Source organism: Sycon ciliatum, chromosome 8 (genome assembly GCF_964019385.1).
Source record: "Sycon ciliatum chromosome 8, ocSycCili1.1, whole genome shotgun sequence".
NCBI classification, from domain to species: domain Eukaryota; kingdom Metazoa; phylum Porifera; class Calcarea; order Leucosolenida; family Sycettidae; genus Sycon; species Sycon ciliatum.
Genome location: NC_088650.1, coordinates 20,465,113 through 20,481,414, shown reverse-complemented (window position 1 = coordinate 20,481,414; position 16,302 = coordinate 20,465,113). Strand labels below are relative to the sequence as shown.

Sequence of the window (16,302 nt, the reverse complement as noted above, 5' to 3'; positions counted from 1 at the left end):
TGAATCTTCACTTTGCGACTAAACTATTCACAGCAGTGCCAAATTTTCTGGGTCATTGAATGCGGGTGCCAGCACCCTACAAGCAAACCAAAAATCAAACCAATGCGACCACTGAAATTACAGCTGGGTCATGTTATAGAGAGGCACGTTGAAATTGAAAGGTCAGCACAAATGGTCAAAATCCGACATTTTCTCACCTTTCTGCCCGTTCGCAGCTCAGAAAATGACAATGACCATCCTCATCTCGCTGTGTAGCTGGACATAGACAAGAGCACCAAGAAAAAGACACACATTTCTCTAAAGAACTCGCCCAGGGCTGCTGAAAGCTGAAAAAGAACCTATCTTGAAGTTTGGGGCTTTTTACCCGTGAATCTTCACTTTGCGACTAAACTATTCACAGCAGTGCCAAATTTTCTAGGTCATTGAATGCGGGTGCCAGCGCCCTACAAGCAAACCAAAAATCAAACCAATGCGACCACTGAAATTACAGCTGGGTCATGTTATAGAGAGGTACGTTGAAATTGAAAGGTCAGCACAAATGGTCAAAATCCGACATTTTCTCACCTTTCTGCCCGTTCGCAGCTCAGAAAATGACAATGACCATCCTCATCTCGTTGTGTAGCTGGACATAGAAAATAGTACCATGAAAAAGAGCCACATTTCTCTAAAGATCTCACCCAGGGCTACTGAAAGCTGAAAAAGAACTTATCTAGAAGTTTGGGGCTTTTTACCCGTGAATCTTCACTTTGCGACTAAACTATCCACAGCAGTGCCAAATTTTCTGGGTCACTGAATGCGGGTGCCAGCGCCCTACAAGCACACCAAAAATCAAACCAATGCGACCACTGAAATTGCAGCTGGGTCATGTTATAGAGAGGTACGTTGAAATTGAAAGGTCAGCACAAATGGTCAAAATCCGACATTTTCTCACCTTTCTGCCCGTTCGCAGCTCAGAAAATGACAATGACCATCCTCATCTCGTTGTGTAGCTGCACATAGAAAATAGCACCATGAAAAAGAGCCACATTTCTCTAAAGAACTTACCCAGGGCTGCTGAAAGCTGAAAAAGAACCTATCTAGAAGTTTGGGGCTTTTTACCCGTGAATCTTCACTTTGCGACTAAACTATCCACAGCAGTGCCAAATTTTCTGGGTCACTGAATGCGGGTGCCAGCGCCCTACAAGCAAACCAAAAATGAAACCAATGCGACCACTGAAATTACAGCTGGGTCATGTTATAGAGAGGTACGTTGAAATTGAAAGGTCAGCACAAATGGTCAAAATCCGACATTTTCTCACCTTTCTGCCCGTTCACAGCTCAGAAAATGACAATGACCATCCTCATCTCTTTGTGTAGCTGGACATAGACAAGAGCACCAAGAAAAAGACACACATTTCTCTAAATAACTCGCCCGGGGCTGCTGAAAGCTGAAAAAGAACTTATCTAGAAGTTTGGGGCTTTTTACCCGTGAATCTTCACTTTGCGACTAAACTATCCACAGCAGTGCCAAATTTTCTGGGTCACTGAATGCGGGTGCCAGCGCACTACAAGCAAACCAAAAATGAAACCAATGCGACCACTGAAATTACAGCTGGGTCATGTTATAGAGAGGTACGTTGAAATTGAAAGGTCAGCACAAATGGTCAAAATCCGACATTTTCTCACCTTTCTGCCCGTTCGCAGCTCAGAAAATGACAATGACCATCCTCATCTCGTTGTGCAGCTGGATATAGAAATTAGCACCATTAAAAAGAGCCACATTTCTCTACAGAACTCACACAGGGCTGCTGAAAGCTGAAAAAGAACCTATCTAGAAGTTTGGGGCTTTTTACCCGTGAATCTTCACTTTGCGACTAAACTATCCACAGCAGTGCCAAATTTTCTGGGTCACTGAATGCGGGTGCCAGCGCCCTACAAGGAAACCAAAAATCAAACCTATGCGACCACTGAAATTACAGCTGGGTCATGTTATAGAGAGGTACGTTGAAATTGAAAGGTCAGCACAAATGGCCAAAATCCGACATTTTCTCACCTTTCTGCCCGTTCGCAGCTCAGAAAATGACAATGACCATCCTCATCTCGTTGTGTATCTGGACATAGAAATTGCACCCTGAAAAAGAGCCACATTTCTCTAAAGAACTCACCCAGGGCTACTGAAAGCTGAAAAAGAACTTATCTAGAGGTTTGGGGCTTTTTACCCGTGAATCTTCACTTTGCGACTAAACTATCCACAGCAGTGCCAAATTTTCTGGGTCACTGAATGCGGGTGCCAGCGCCCTACAAGCACACCAAAAATCAAACCAATGCGACCACTGAAATTGCAGCTGGGTCATGTTATAGAGAGGTACGTTGAAATTCAAAGGTCAGCACAAATGGTCAAAATCCGACATTTTCTCACCTTTCTGCCCGTTCGCAGCTCAGAAAATGACAATGACCATCCTCATCTCGTTGTGTAGCTGGACATAGAAAATAGCACCATGAAAAAGAGCCACATTTCTCTAAAGGACTTACCCAGGGCTGGTGAAAGCTGAAAAAGAACCTATCTAGAAGTTTGGGGCTTTTTACCCGTGAATCTTCACTTTGCGACTAAACTATCCACAGCAGTGCCAAATTTTGTGGGTCACTGAATGCGGGTGCCAGCGCCCTACAAGCAAACCAAAAATGAAACCAATGCGACCACTGAAATTACAGCTGGGTCATGTTATAGAGAGGTACGTTGAAATTAAAAGGTCAGCACAAATGGTCAAAATCCGACATTTTCTCACCTTTCTGCCCGTTCGCAGCTCAGAAAATGACAATGACCATCCTCATCTCGTTGTGTAGCTGGACATAGAAAATAGCACCATGAAAAAGAGCCACATTTCTCTAAGGGGCCGTCCGTAAATATCGATGTTTTTTTAGAGACGATATTGGTGCTTCTCTCCCTTGACCCCCCTCCCTCCCCCCAGAAGACGCACATGTACATCTAGATCATGGAATCAATATTTTTGGATGCTCATGAAGTGCCGGGCATGCCCAGGATGTTGAGGGTCCGGTGTAGGCGTGAAAATCCCGCCGCACTCACGCAATAGCTGCATCGCCTGGGGGGAGCGAACCGGGTTGGCGCTGCAGTGCTCACAGCCATCGTGTACTGGTACATGGTGTAGACAAAGCGGCTACGCTCGGGCTTGAATTTTTTCAAATCCTTGTTCAGACAGTGAAGACTGGAAACTCTTGAGTCTTGTGGAGTTCGTCCGTGTTTGTTCGCACTGCCTCTACGTCTTGAAAAAGGTCTCCTGCAGGCATCGTTCGGCCGATTTCCACAATCAATAGCTCATTCTTTTGCTCTTGAAATTCGCCATGGGCGTACAGCTTCCAATTTTTGATTTTGTTCTCGTGTCGCGAGTTTTAGCTCCGCGAACGGAAGCTGGTTTCACATTTCTTGTATAGCCATTTAGACGTCCGCGTGCAGGGATCGGCGAAACTTCAGATATTTACATCGATATTTTTCTGATGCTCGAAAAGACGCACATGGCTCAAACCCCCTCCCCCCCAGACGCACCAATATCGTCTCTAAAAAAACATCGATATTTACGGACGGCCCCTAAAGTACTCGCCCAGGGCTGCTAAAAGCTGAAAAAGAATGTATCTAGAAGTTTGGGGCTTTTTACCCGTGAATCTTCACTTTGCGACTAAACTATTCACAGCGGTGCCAAATTTTTAGGGTCACTGATTGTGGGTGACAGCGCCCTACAAGCAAACCAAAAATCAAACCAATGCGACCGCTGACATTACAGCTGGGTCATGTTATAGAGAGGTACGTTGAAATTGAAAGGTCAGCACAAATGGTCAAAATCCGACATTTTCTCACCTTTCTGCCCGTTCGCAGCTCAGAAAATGACAATGACCATCCTCATCTCGTTGTGTAGCTGGACATAGAAAATAGCACTATGAAAAAGAGCCACATTTATATAAAGAACTCACCCAGGGCTGCTGAAAGCTGAAAAAGAACTTATCTAGAAGTTTGGGGCTTTTTACCCGTGAATCTTCACTTTGCGACTAAACTATCCACAGCAGTGCCAAATTTTCTGGGTCACTGAATGCGGGTGCCAGCGCCCTACAAGCAAACCAAAAATGAAACCAATGCGACCACTGAAATTACAGCTGGGTCATGTTATAGAGAGGTACGTTGAAATTGAAAGGTCAGCACAAATGGTCAAAATCCGACATTTTCTCACCTTTCTGCCCGTTCGCAGCTCAGAAAATGACAATGACCATCCTCATTTCGTTGTGTAGCTGGACATAGAAAATAGCACCATGAAAAAGAGCCACATTTCTCTAAACAACTCGCCCAGGGCTGCTGAAAGCTGAAAAAGAACCTATCTAGAAGTTTGGGGCTTTTTACCCGTGAATCTTCACTTTGCGACTAAACTATCCACAGCAGTGCCCAATTTTCTGGGTCACTGAATGCGGGTGCCAGCGCCCTACAAGCAACCTAAAAATGAAACCAATGCGACCACTGAAATTACAGCTGGGTCATGTTATAGAGAGGTACGTTGAAATTGAAAGGTCAGCACAAATGGTCAAAATCCGACATTTTCTCACCTTTCTGCCCGTTCGCAGCTCAGAAAATGACAATGACCATCCTTATCTCGTTGTGTAGCTGGACATAGAAAATAGCACCATGAAAAACAGCCAAATTTCTCTAAAGAACTCACCCAGGGCTGCTGAAAGCTGAAAAAGAACTTATCTAGAAGTTTGGGGCTTTTTACCCGTGAATCTTCACTTTGCGACTAAACTATCCACAGCAGTGCCAAATTTTGTGGGTCGCTGAATGCGGGTACCAGCGCTATACAAGCAAACCAAAAATGAAACCAATGCGACCACTGAAATTACAGCTGGGTCATGTTATAGAGAGGTACGTTGAAATTGAAAGGTCAGCACAAATGGTCAAAATCCAACATTTTCTCACCTTTCTGCCCGTTCGCAGCTCAGAAAATGACAATGACCATCCTCATTTCGTTGTGTAGCTGGACATAGAAAATAGCACCATGAAAAAGAGCCACATTTCTCTAAAGAACTCACCCAGGGCTGCTGAAAGCTGAAAAAGAACCTATCTAGAAGTTTGGGGCTTTTTACCCGTGAATCTTGACTTTGCGACTGAACTATTCATAGCAGTGCCAAATTTTCTGGGTCACTGAATGCGGGTGCCAGCGCCCTACAAGCAAACCAAAAATGAAACCAATGCGACCACTGAAATTACAGCTGGGTCATGTTATAGAGAGGTACGTTGAAATTGAAAGGTCAGCACAAATGGTCAAAATCCGACATTTTCTCACCTTTCTGCCCGTTCGCAGCTCAGAAAATGACAATGACCATCCTCATCTCGTTGTGTAGCTGGACATAGACAAGAGCACCAAGAAAAACACCCATATTTCTCTAAAGAACTCGCCCAGGGCTGCTGAAAGCTGAAAAAGAACTTATCTAGAAGTTTGGGGCTTTTTACTCGTGAATCTTCACTTTGCGACTAAACTATCCACAGCAGTGCCAAATTTTCTGGGTCACTGAATGCGGGTGCCAGCGCCCTACAAGCAAACCAAAAATGAAACCAATGCGACCACTGAAATTACAGCTGGGTCATGTTATAGAGAGGTACGTTGAAATTGAAAGGTCAGCACAAATGGTCAAAATCAGACATTTTCTCACCTTTCTGCCCGTTCGCAGCTCAGAAAATGACAATGACCATCCTCATCTCGTTGTGTAGCTGGACATAGACAAGAGCACCAAGAAAAAGACCCACATTTCTCTAAAGAACTCGCCCAGGGCTGCTGAAAGCTGAAAAAGAACCTATCTAGAAGTTTGGGGCTTTTTACCCGTGAATCTTCACTTTGCGACTAAACTATCCACAGCAGTGCCCAATTTTCTGGGTCACTGAATGCGGGTGCCAGCGCCCTACAAGCAACCTAAAAATGAAACCAATGCGACCACTGAAATTACAGCTGGGTCATGTTATAGAGAGGTACGTTGAAATTGAAAGGTCAGCACAAATGGTCAAAATCCGACATTTTCTCACCTTTCTGCCCGTTCGCAGCTCAGAAAATGACAATGACCATCCTCATCTCGTTGTGTAGCTGGACATAGAAAATAGCACCATGAAAAAAAGCCAAATTTCTCTAAAGAACTCACCCAGGGCTGCTGAAAGCTGAAAAAGAACTTATCTAGAAGTTTGGGGCTTTTTACCCGTGAATCTTCACTTTGCGACTAAACTATCCACAGCAGTGCCAAATTTTGTGGGTCGCTGAATGCGGGTACCAGCGCTATACAAGCAAACCAAAAATGAAACCAATGCGACCACTGAAATTACAGCTGGGTCATGTTATAGAGAGGTACGTTGAAATTGAAAGGTCAGCACAAATGGTCAAAATCCAACATTTTCTCACCTTTCTGCCCGTTCGCAGCTCAGAAAATGACAATGACCATCCTCATTTCGTTGTGTAGCTGGACATAGAAAATAGCACCATGAAAAAGAGCCACATTTCTCTAAAGAACTCACCCAGGGCTGCTGAAAGCTGAAAAAGAACCTATCTAGAAGTTTGGGGCTTTTTACCCGTGAATCTTGACTTTGCGACTGAACTATTCATAGCAGTGCCAAATTTTCTGGGTCACTGAATGCGGGTGCCAGCGCCCTACAAGCAAACCAAAAATGAAACCAATGCGACCACTGAAATTACAGCTGGGTCATGTTATAGAGAGGTACGTTGAAATTGAAAGGTCAGCACAAATGGTCAAAATCCGACATTTTCTCACCTTTCTGCCCGTTCGCAGCTCAGAAAATGACAATGACCATCCTCATCTCGTTGTGTAGCTGGACATAGACAAGAGCACCAAGAAAAACACCCATATTTCTCTAAAGAACTCGCCCAGGGCTGCTGAAAGCTGAAAAAGAACTTATCTAGAAGTTTGGGGCTTTTTACTCGTGAATCTTCACTTTGCGACTAAACTATCCACAGCAGTGCCAAATTTTCTGGGTCACTGAATGCGGGTGCCAGCGCCCTACAAGCAAACCAAAAATGAAACCAATGCGACCACTGAAATTACAGCTGGGTCATGTTATAGAGAGGTACGTTGAAATTGAAAGGTCAGCACAAATGGTCAAAATCAGACATTTTCTCACCTTTCTGCCCGTTCGCAGCTCAGAAAATGACAATGACCATCCTCATCTCGTTGTGTAGCTGGACATAGACAAGAGCACCAAGAAAAAGACCCACATTTCTCTAAAGAACTCGCCCAGGGCTGCTGAAAGCTGAAAAAGAACCTATCTTGAAGTTTGGGGCTTTTTACCCGTGAATCTTCACTTTGCGACTAAACTATTCACAGCAGTGCCAAATTTTCTGGGTCACTGAATGCGGGTGCCAGCGCCCTACAAGCAAACCAAAAATGAAACCAATGCGACCACTGAAAATACAGCTGGGTTATGTTATAGAGAGGTACGTTGAAATTGAAAGGTCAGCACAAATGGTCAAAATCCGACATTTTCTCACCTTTCTGCCCGTTCGCAGCTCAGAAAATGACAATGACCATCCTCATCTCGTTGTGTAGCTGGACATAGAAAATAGCACCATGAAAAAGAGCCACATTTCTCTAAAGAACTCACCCAGGGCTGCTGAAAGCTGAAAAAGAACTTATCTAGAAGTTTGGGGCTTTTTACCCGTGAATCTTCACTTTGCGACTAAACTATCCACCGCAGCGCCAAATTTTCCGGGTCACTGAATGCGGGTGCCAGCGCCCTACAAGCATACCAAAAATGAAACCAATGCGACCACTGAAATTGCAGCTGGGTCATGTTATAGAGAGGTACGTTGAAATTGAAAGGTCAGCACAAATGGTCAAAATCCGACATTTTCTCACCTTTCTGCCCGTTCGCAGCTCAAAAAATGACAATCACCATCCTCATCTAGTTGTGTAGCTGGACATAGAAAATAGCACCATGAAAAAGAGCCACATTTCTCTAAAGAACTCACCCAGGGCTGCTGAAAGCTGAAAAAGAACTTATCTAGAAGTTTGGGGCTTTTTACCCGTGAATCTTCACTTTGCGACTAAACTATCCACAGCAGTGCCAAATTTTGTGGGTCACTGAATGCGGGTGCCAGCGCCCTACAAGCACACCAAAAATGAAACCAATGCGACCACTGAAATTGCAGCTGGGTCATGTTATAGAGAGGTACGTTGAAATTGAAAGGTCAGCACAAATGGTCAAAATCCGACATTTTCTCACCTTTCTGCCCGTTCGCAGCTCAGAAAATGACAATGACCATCCTCATCTCGTTGTGTAGCTGGACATAGAAAATAGCACCATGAAAAAGAGCCACATTTCTCTAAAGGACTCACCCAGGGCTGCTGAAAGCTGAAAAAGAACCTATGTAGAAGTTTGGGGCTTTTTACCCGTGAATCTTCACTTTGCGACTAAACTATCCACAGCAGTGCCAAATTTTCTGGGTCACTGAATGCGGGTGCCAGCGCCCTACAAGCAAACCAAAAATCAAACCAATGCGACCACTGAAATTACAGCTGGGTCATGTTATAGAGAGGTACGTTGAAATTGAAAGGTCAGCACAAATGGTCAAAATCCGACATTTTCTCACCTTTCTGCCCGTTCGCAGCTCAGAAAATGACAATGACCATCCTCATCTCGTTGTGTAGCTGGACATAGAAAATAGCACCATGAAAAAAAGCCAAATTTCTCTAAAGAACTCACCCAGGGCTGCTGAAAGCTGAAAAAGAACTTATCTAGAAGTTTGGGGCTTTTTACCCGTGAATCTTCACTTTGCGACTAAACTATCCACCGCAGTGCCAAATTTTCTCGGTCACTGAATGCGGGTGCCAGCGCCCTACAAGCATACCAAAAATGAAACCAATGCGACCACTGAAATTGCAGCTGGGTCATGTTATAGAGAGGTACGTTGAAATTGAAAGGTCAGCACAAATGGTCAAAATCCGACATTTTCTCATCTTTCTGCCCGTTCGCAGCTCAGAAAATGACAATGACCATCCTCATCTCGTTGTGTAGCTGGACATAGAAAATAGCACCATAGTAGGAAGTAACGAGCGGGTTCTGTGCCAGGGGGCGCCCTGGTCCCAAAAAATGGGGTATTATTGAAAAATGGGGTACTAATAGTACCCCATTTTTGCGGTGAAAATTATTTTTGGCCCGGTTTTTTTGCGGATAAAATATGGGGGTATTATTGAAAAATATGTATTGGGGTGTTATGCTCTACCCTAAACAATAAGGTAATATGGTGTCATGATTTGGAATTCTGCATGTATCATTAATTTTGATTTTTAGGGGTGGGTGTTATGTCCTGCCCTACATCATAATATTGCATTCAGATGTCTAAAATATTACTATTTCTAATGTCAATGTTATCTCACTTTTTTCCAATTTTATATTAATCAGAACTCATAGTTTTGCAGTATTTTGACTTGTAATTTCAATTTTTCGGATCATTTTCCGGATCGGTGAGTAACCGAACGGTTAATTCATCTTTATTACTACAAGAAAATAAATAGAACTTCTCTACATATGGTTCGGAGGTTGACCAGGCCGACATCTTTGATCTGATAGAGAGAGAAATTCTGGAGACGGTACTCGATCATCCAATGGACTCAAAAATGAATTGTGAACCAAAAATGATATCAGGTTTTATAGGTCCCGCCAAGTCCCGTCCCGCCGGGTCCCGCCTCCGGGAAGGTGACGACCTTGGAGAACACGGTGAACACGGTGCGCGCCAAAAACCAAAACGTTGCTCGCGACATGCCGTGTCTTTTTTGGTTCGGGTTTGGAATCTTTCCATTGACATAAGTCAATTAGTTTTCCATCTATGTCCGTAATCGAAAGGTCCATGAGGTGTAGAATTTTTCTAGCTTTCCTCTCGTATAATTCTTTTCAACATACAACAATTCTTTCTCAAACTTTTAGCTGCTGGAATACCGGATTCATCTTGACCTCAGATGCACAGATCATGCATCCATGCATTGACGTCACAGTACATCATTGCAGCACTGATTTCACTGTGAAGTGTGGAACATGGGTCAATGCGCGATAAAAGGATGAACGTGATTTCAGCGGGAAGTGCGCTAATTGGTCACATGTTTTCAGCGGGAAGTGCGGTAAGTGGTTAATTGTTTCCAGCGGGAGATGAGTGGATTGGTTAATTGAAAAACAACCAGTTATTCCGAATTCAACTATTACGAAAACCCTATAAAAATAGGTCCTCGGTACCTTGTCAAGCCATTGTGTGGTTGTCCGCCACCACCCCTGCTCAGGATGGAACCCCTTCGGAAGAAACCTCGTCAGTCTTTTGATGTAGTGAGATCATCTGATCTGTTGCAATTCTTTAGTTATTGTCCTGATCAAGAGTTTGCAGATGTACTAAAGTTTTTCTCTCATGTTCTACCGTCGCTGGAGCTGCTTCTTGAAGAGAATATTGAGCAATGGGGCCAGTACAAGTGTTCTTTGGTAGTTCAGGTGGTGATGCAGAAGCTGAATCCTGCTACAGGACAAATGGTTTCCAACACATTCTTCTTCCGATCGAGTACAACGCTGGTGCTCAACACCATGGAGCTGAGGGACCTTCTCAGTAGGATGATAGCTCAGATCAACGCTCGTCTTGATGATTTCGTTCGTCATGGATCAGGTTGGGTAGTTGAACGGATTTCCTGTTTACACATCGAAATGTCACGCTACTGTGTACTTGGAGGAAGTTCGTACATCCCCTTGCCACCGGAGTTGAAGTCGAAGAAGGCCATTGTTAACGTGCAGAACACTGACAACAAGTGTTTACTGTAAGTATAGCAGTGGGGTTTCAGTGTGGTGATACGGTGTATGGATTGAACTGTATACCGCCTGTCCATGTCTTATGTCATCCGTACTTTAGATGGTCAATACTGGCTGCTAAATTTTCGGCAGACAAGTCTCATCCATATCGTCAATCGTCGTACGCAGAACATGTGGATACTGTGGATGTGAGCGGCATCGAGTTTCCAGCAAAACTGGAAGACATACCAGTCATCGAAAGACTGAACGACGGTCTTTACATCAACGTCTTCGGATATGAAGAGAAAGTCATATATCCGTTAAGAATTTCTCAGCAACCGCAGACCGCCATCAATGTATTGCTCATCCAAGACGAACGCAATGACGTGGAGGTGCAGCACTGGGTGTGGATAAAGTCATTCAGTCGTCTTGTTGCTACTGGAGCACGTCGAGCACATTTTGTCTGCTTCAGATGTCTCTCAACACACGTCACGGAGAAGGCATTGAATAATCATATGATGTACTGCAGTGAACATCCTGAAGCCACGGTGGAGATGCCAAAGGCTGGTGATAGAGTGATGTTCAGGAATGTGAACAAGCAGCTTCAAGCCCCATTTGTAAGTAGAACACTTAATCAAGGTGAACACACTGTGGTCTGTTTTTTTTTGTTTTTTTTCTTTTCTTTCCTGCACATGTTTCTTGACTCTGATTGTTCACCTTTTACTCGGTGTTGTCTCTGCAGCTATTCCTAATTCTCTATCTGTCTTTTCCGCTGTTTTACTCGGTGTTGTCCCTGCTGCTATTCCTACTTCTCTCTCTCTCTCTCTCTCTCTCTCTCAAATGCAGGTGATCTATGCCGATTGTGAGGCCTTCATAGAACCTCTGTCCGCTGTCAAGAAAATCGGTCATTCGACATTCCAAAAGAACAAGCATGTAGCCTGTTCCTGTTCGTACATTGTAGTACGATCTGATGGCGTCGTCACGAACCGTTTCTTCTACCGTGGAGAAGATTCTATGTTCTGTTTTCTGCTGTCACTTGAGCAAGAGGAGGAGATTATCCGTGATGAGCTTCTAGCATGTAATGCTGGTCAAATGATCATTTCAGAAAGTCAGCAACGTGAATTTGAAACGGTAGTCTCCTGTTGGATCTGTGGTGAAGCGTTGGGTAGCGATCGTGTACGTGACCACTGTCACATCACCGGTGCTTACCGTGGTGCAGCACACAACCATTGTAACCTGAACATGCGGATTGAGCCGTTCAAGATCAAGATTCCTGTGATCTTTCATAACTTGAAGGGATACGATTCTCATCACATCATATCTGCCATTGGGAGAACGTCCACTGATGAGATTACGTATGTGAACGAGAAAGGACAAGAACGGGTACGTTACATATGCGTGGTGTGTGTGTGTGTGTGCGTGTGTGTGTGCGTGGATCATGATGTTTTTCTAAGAAGGAAGATCATTACTATGTTGGTACTCATATTCACGTTTATATGATTGATATTCATCTTTACAGCTGCACCTTAAAACTGTGTCTCCTCTTTTTCTTTCTTCTTCTCAGACCAAGCGTCTCGGTGCTATCAACGTGATTCCCATCAACAGTGAAAAATATGTCACATTCGGATGGAGACAGTTCCAGTTCATCGACAGCCTGGCATTCTTGAACACCTCCCTAGACCGGTTGGTTTCGGCTACACCACCAGATGCATTCGCCCTTCTATCCGCACGATTTCCAGACGAGGATGAACGCAAACTGTTGACACGAAAGGGTGTCTACCCGTATGAATATATGGGGTCGTACGACCAATTCGAAGAAACGCGTCTACCACCCAAGGATGCATTCCACTCAACGCTAACGAACACGGTGAGTAGTGTGACAGATATAGTAGATCTTTCTCTCTTTCTTTTTTCACCATCTTACTTCGAAGTACTAAAATAAGCCAAAATGTGTTTGAACGCTTCCTGCAGCTTCATACTAAATAATTGATTGTGTGGGCGAACTACTAGGGGCATGTTCGATTGTACGAATCCATCAGCCCCGGATCCGGATTCGCCAAATTTGTGCATGTTCGATTGTACGAATCCGGATCCCGGGAGCACGGATTCGGATCCAGTCAACCCACCTCCCAGAGACGGATTCGACGGATTCGACGGATTCATTTCGATAGTACGACTGGTATCTACTCAGAACTCGCAATATGCGTACACTAGGTCAAGAGTTTACCACAACGCGTACAGATACTACGGGATGAGCTGTAACAACACGGTTGCTAAGGCCTTGAAACGGATTATCGGTTGTGCGCATTCGATTGTATCCGTCCGATCGAAGTGATCTGGTCAGCGGGGATCGGGATCCAGTTTCTACAATCGAATGCAGCCTAAAATAAGTTCGTTGATTTGTTTTTCTTTTTGGTGTACATTTTCTATTCCCTAGGGTATCAGTGATGAAGACTATGCCTATGCACAAACAGTATGGACTGCGTTTGACTGTGAAGATCTAGGAGACTATCACGACCTCTACCTGGAGACTGATGTGCTGCTGTTGGCTGACGTTTTCGAAAACTTCAGAAGAACTGCTCACGCAACCTATGGATTGGATCCCGCTAATTACCTCACCTTACCGGGATTTGCCTGGGATTCGCTGCTGAAAATGACGAAGGTGTCCCTTCATCTCATTTCCGACATTGACATGTTCAACTTCATTGAGCATGGCAAAAGAGGTGGCATAAGCATGGTGTCCGCTAGACACGCCACCGCCAACAACAGATATCTATCGGAATACAATCCAGACGAGCCGTCAAGCTTCATCCAATATTTAGATGCGAACAATCTATATGGATGGGCCATGTCTCAACCCTTGCCCGTGTCGGACTTCTGCTTTGAAGCAGTGACGGATGATCTTCTGGAGACGGTACTCGATCATCCAATGGACTCTTCGACGGGATACATGGTGGAGTGCGATTTAAGGATTCCAGATGGTGTGCATGACATGATGAATGATTATCCGTTGGCTCCTGAGCAGATGAAGGTGACACGAGATATGCTTTCTCCATATCAGACCCACATGGCAGAGAAACTAATGGTAAGTCATGGTCTATCTGGTGGATATGCTTGTATTAATCTTCTAAGGTTTGTGTATATCTATACTGTACTCTTGTAGGTGAGCGGTTTGGAAGCGAAGAAACTGGTGCCAAATCTACTACCGAAAGAGCACTATGTTCTGCACTACAGAAACTTGCAGCAGTATGTGTCCTTGGGTGTGGAGATTACAGATGTGCATCGTGTGCTCTCCTTCACACAACACCCATGGATGAAGCCATACATCGACACTAATACTGACCTGAGAAAGCTATCAACTTCTGATTTCGAGAAAGACTTCTATAAGGTGGGTACTCCACATCATGTGTGTGTGTGTGTGTATTTAGCGATAGTGTGGGATCTAGTATGTACTGGAAGTGTGAATGACCTGAAGATAACAGTTTTCTTATTGTTGTTTTTCTTGTCTTTTCTTTGTATGCCTGTTTATCGTAGTTGATGAACAATGCTGTATATGGCAAGACCATGGAAAACGTTCGAAACAGAGTAAACATCAAGCTCATTCGTGAACAGGAGGAAAAACCACGTCTCCAGAAAAGCATCAACAAACCTTCGTACATCCGCAGTGTAGCCTTTGAGAACGATCTGATAGCAATCGAGTTTGCCAGGACAAAGGTGACTCTCAATAAACCCATTTATGTGGGTACAGCCATCCTCGATCTGTCGAAGCACTTGATGTATTCCTTTTACTATGAAGTTCTCCTACCCCGCTATGGACAAAATGTACGTTTGCTCTACACTGATACTGATAGTCTGATCGTACATATTCAAACGGATGATCTGTACACCAATATGTCAAACAACATAACAGCCTATGACACATCCAACTATTCACCATCCCACCACCTGTACAGCACGGTCAACAAGAAGGTGGTAGGGAAGTTCAAGGACGAACTAGGTGGCAAACCCATCAAGGAGTTCATTGGTTTGCGGAGCAAGATGTACGCATACCGCTGTGAAGACAACGACGACAATGGCAAGCGTGCCAAAGGTGTGCAGAGAAGCGTGTTGAAAAACACCATAACCGTCGATGATTATCGAACATGTCTCGTCGAGGAGTCTCAGCTGAAGAGAACAATGAATGTTCTTCGAAGTCGACGACATTGCATTCACGGAGAGGAGCTACGCAAGATTGCCCTCAGTGGATTCGACAGTAAGCGTTACATTCTGGAGGATGGTATCAACACCCTGGCATTCGGACACAAGGATATTCCAAAGCACTGAGGGATTTCCACACATACTAGAGCATATGTCATATCTTCTCATGAAATACATTGTAAATACTATGCGATTCATAATATTCACGTTAATCCAAAGCATGAGCTACATTGTACATATGAAATGCTAATACTTTTTGAGATCATTCACATCCTTCTTTGTTAACCAGGTATGGAATTTTTCGTCTTGATAACCCCTCCATTTGACGAGCCGACTGTTCTTGTTGTATTTCAACACCTTATCGAATCTCAATCCTGTGTGTCTGGCATGTTGTAGCTCAGCTCCATAGAACTGTCCTTGAATGACTTCTCCCATCAGGTCTTGAACACGATAGGTGTGGGGTACAGTGGGTAGGACATCGTTTACCACGAACACTTCCTCTGTCCAGTTGGGCGTGTACCCTTTCTCGAAATGACGTTTAGCTACAGCCAAACGCACATCATCACCCACTTTGAATTTTGCTGGTGATTGCTTCGAGTGTACGTCTGCATCTTTTGGTTTTCCATCAAGAGAAGCTTTCGTGGGACTCATGCCGATACTGCGATGTTTCGAGCTGTTGTACTTGACCATAAGCTGAGGAAGGACGTCAAGATACTGTGTCGTAGCTTTCTCCGTGAAATGGCGCCACATTCTGCCTTTCAGTGTTCTATTGAAGCGTTCCACCACCACGGCTTTTCCTTCGTTGTGGGTGCTGTACATGATGATGTTGTGATCCTTGACCCATTGCTTCATTGTTGCATTGTAGAACTCCTTGCCTTCGTCTACCCATAGTTTTTGTGGTACCCTGTTCGATGTTTTCAGGATCATGTCGAATGCATCCCTGACAGCAGAGCCAGTTTTGGTTTTCAGGGGTACTGCCCAGGCATAGCGACTGTACAGATCGATGACGGTCAGCAGGAATTTGTAGTTCTTGTTGCTTCGGGCAAACCGTTGCATATCCACTAGATCGGCACTCCAGATGTGATCCACAGACCTGCTCTTCACCTTGCGTCTTTTGAAATGCACTCGTCTGGGTTTGTGCAATTCGTTAGCCAGTTGCGTGTGGAATGGTGTGGACTGCGACTTCTTCTTCTGTCTTCCATCATGAAGTGCTTTTTGCACTTTCGTATCCCACAAGGCTCCACCACCTCGCAAGACACCTAAACTGAGAACCAGTTGATCGTTTTCCAGCTTTTCATCCTCATCGAAGACTC

At 44.4% G+C, this 16,302-nt stretch overlaps 1 protein-coding gene and 1 long non-coding RNA gene across 2 annotated transcripts in view; one reads left to right on the top strand and one right to left on the bottom strand.

Moving 5' to 3' along the window:
• Nucleotides 1-16,302, bottom strand: part of LOC135823274 (uncharacterized) — a 311,228-nt gene that overhangs the window by 191,548 nt on the left and 103,378 nt on the right. The window lies entirely within an intron of this gene.
• Nucleotides 10,304-15,302, top strand: LOC135822952 (uncharacterized). The gene is made up of 7 exons (XM_065335793.1): nt 10,304-10,821; nt 10,914-11,409; nt 11,639-12,175; nt 12,357-12,659; nt 13,230-13,877; nt 13,956-14,180; nt 14,327-15,302. The coding sequence occupies exons 1-7, from the start codon at nt 10,304-10,306 to the stop codon at nt 15,113-15,115; spliced, it is 3,516 nt and encodes a 1,171-aa protein (XP_065191865.1). The 3' UTR covers nt 15,116-15,302.

What these genes read in the sequence shown, in the direction of transcription:
- LOC135822952 (XM_065335793.1), top strand. Translation starts at nt 10,304, where the DNA reads ATGGAACCCCTTCGGAAGAAACCTCGTCAGTCTTTTGATGTAGTGAGA. An exon ending in ACGAGAAAGGACAAGAACGG is followed by an intron (nt 12,176 to 12,356) that starts GTACGTTACATA and finishes TCTTCTTCTCAG; the next exon opens with ACCAAGCGTCTCGGTGCTAT. An exon ending in ACTCAACGCTAACGAACACG is followed by an intron (nt 12,660 to 13,229) that starts GTGAGTAGTGTG and finishes TCTATTCCCTAG; the next exon opens with GGTATCAGTGATGAAGACTA.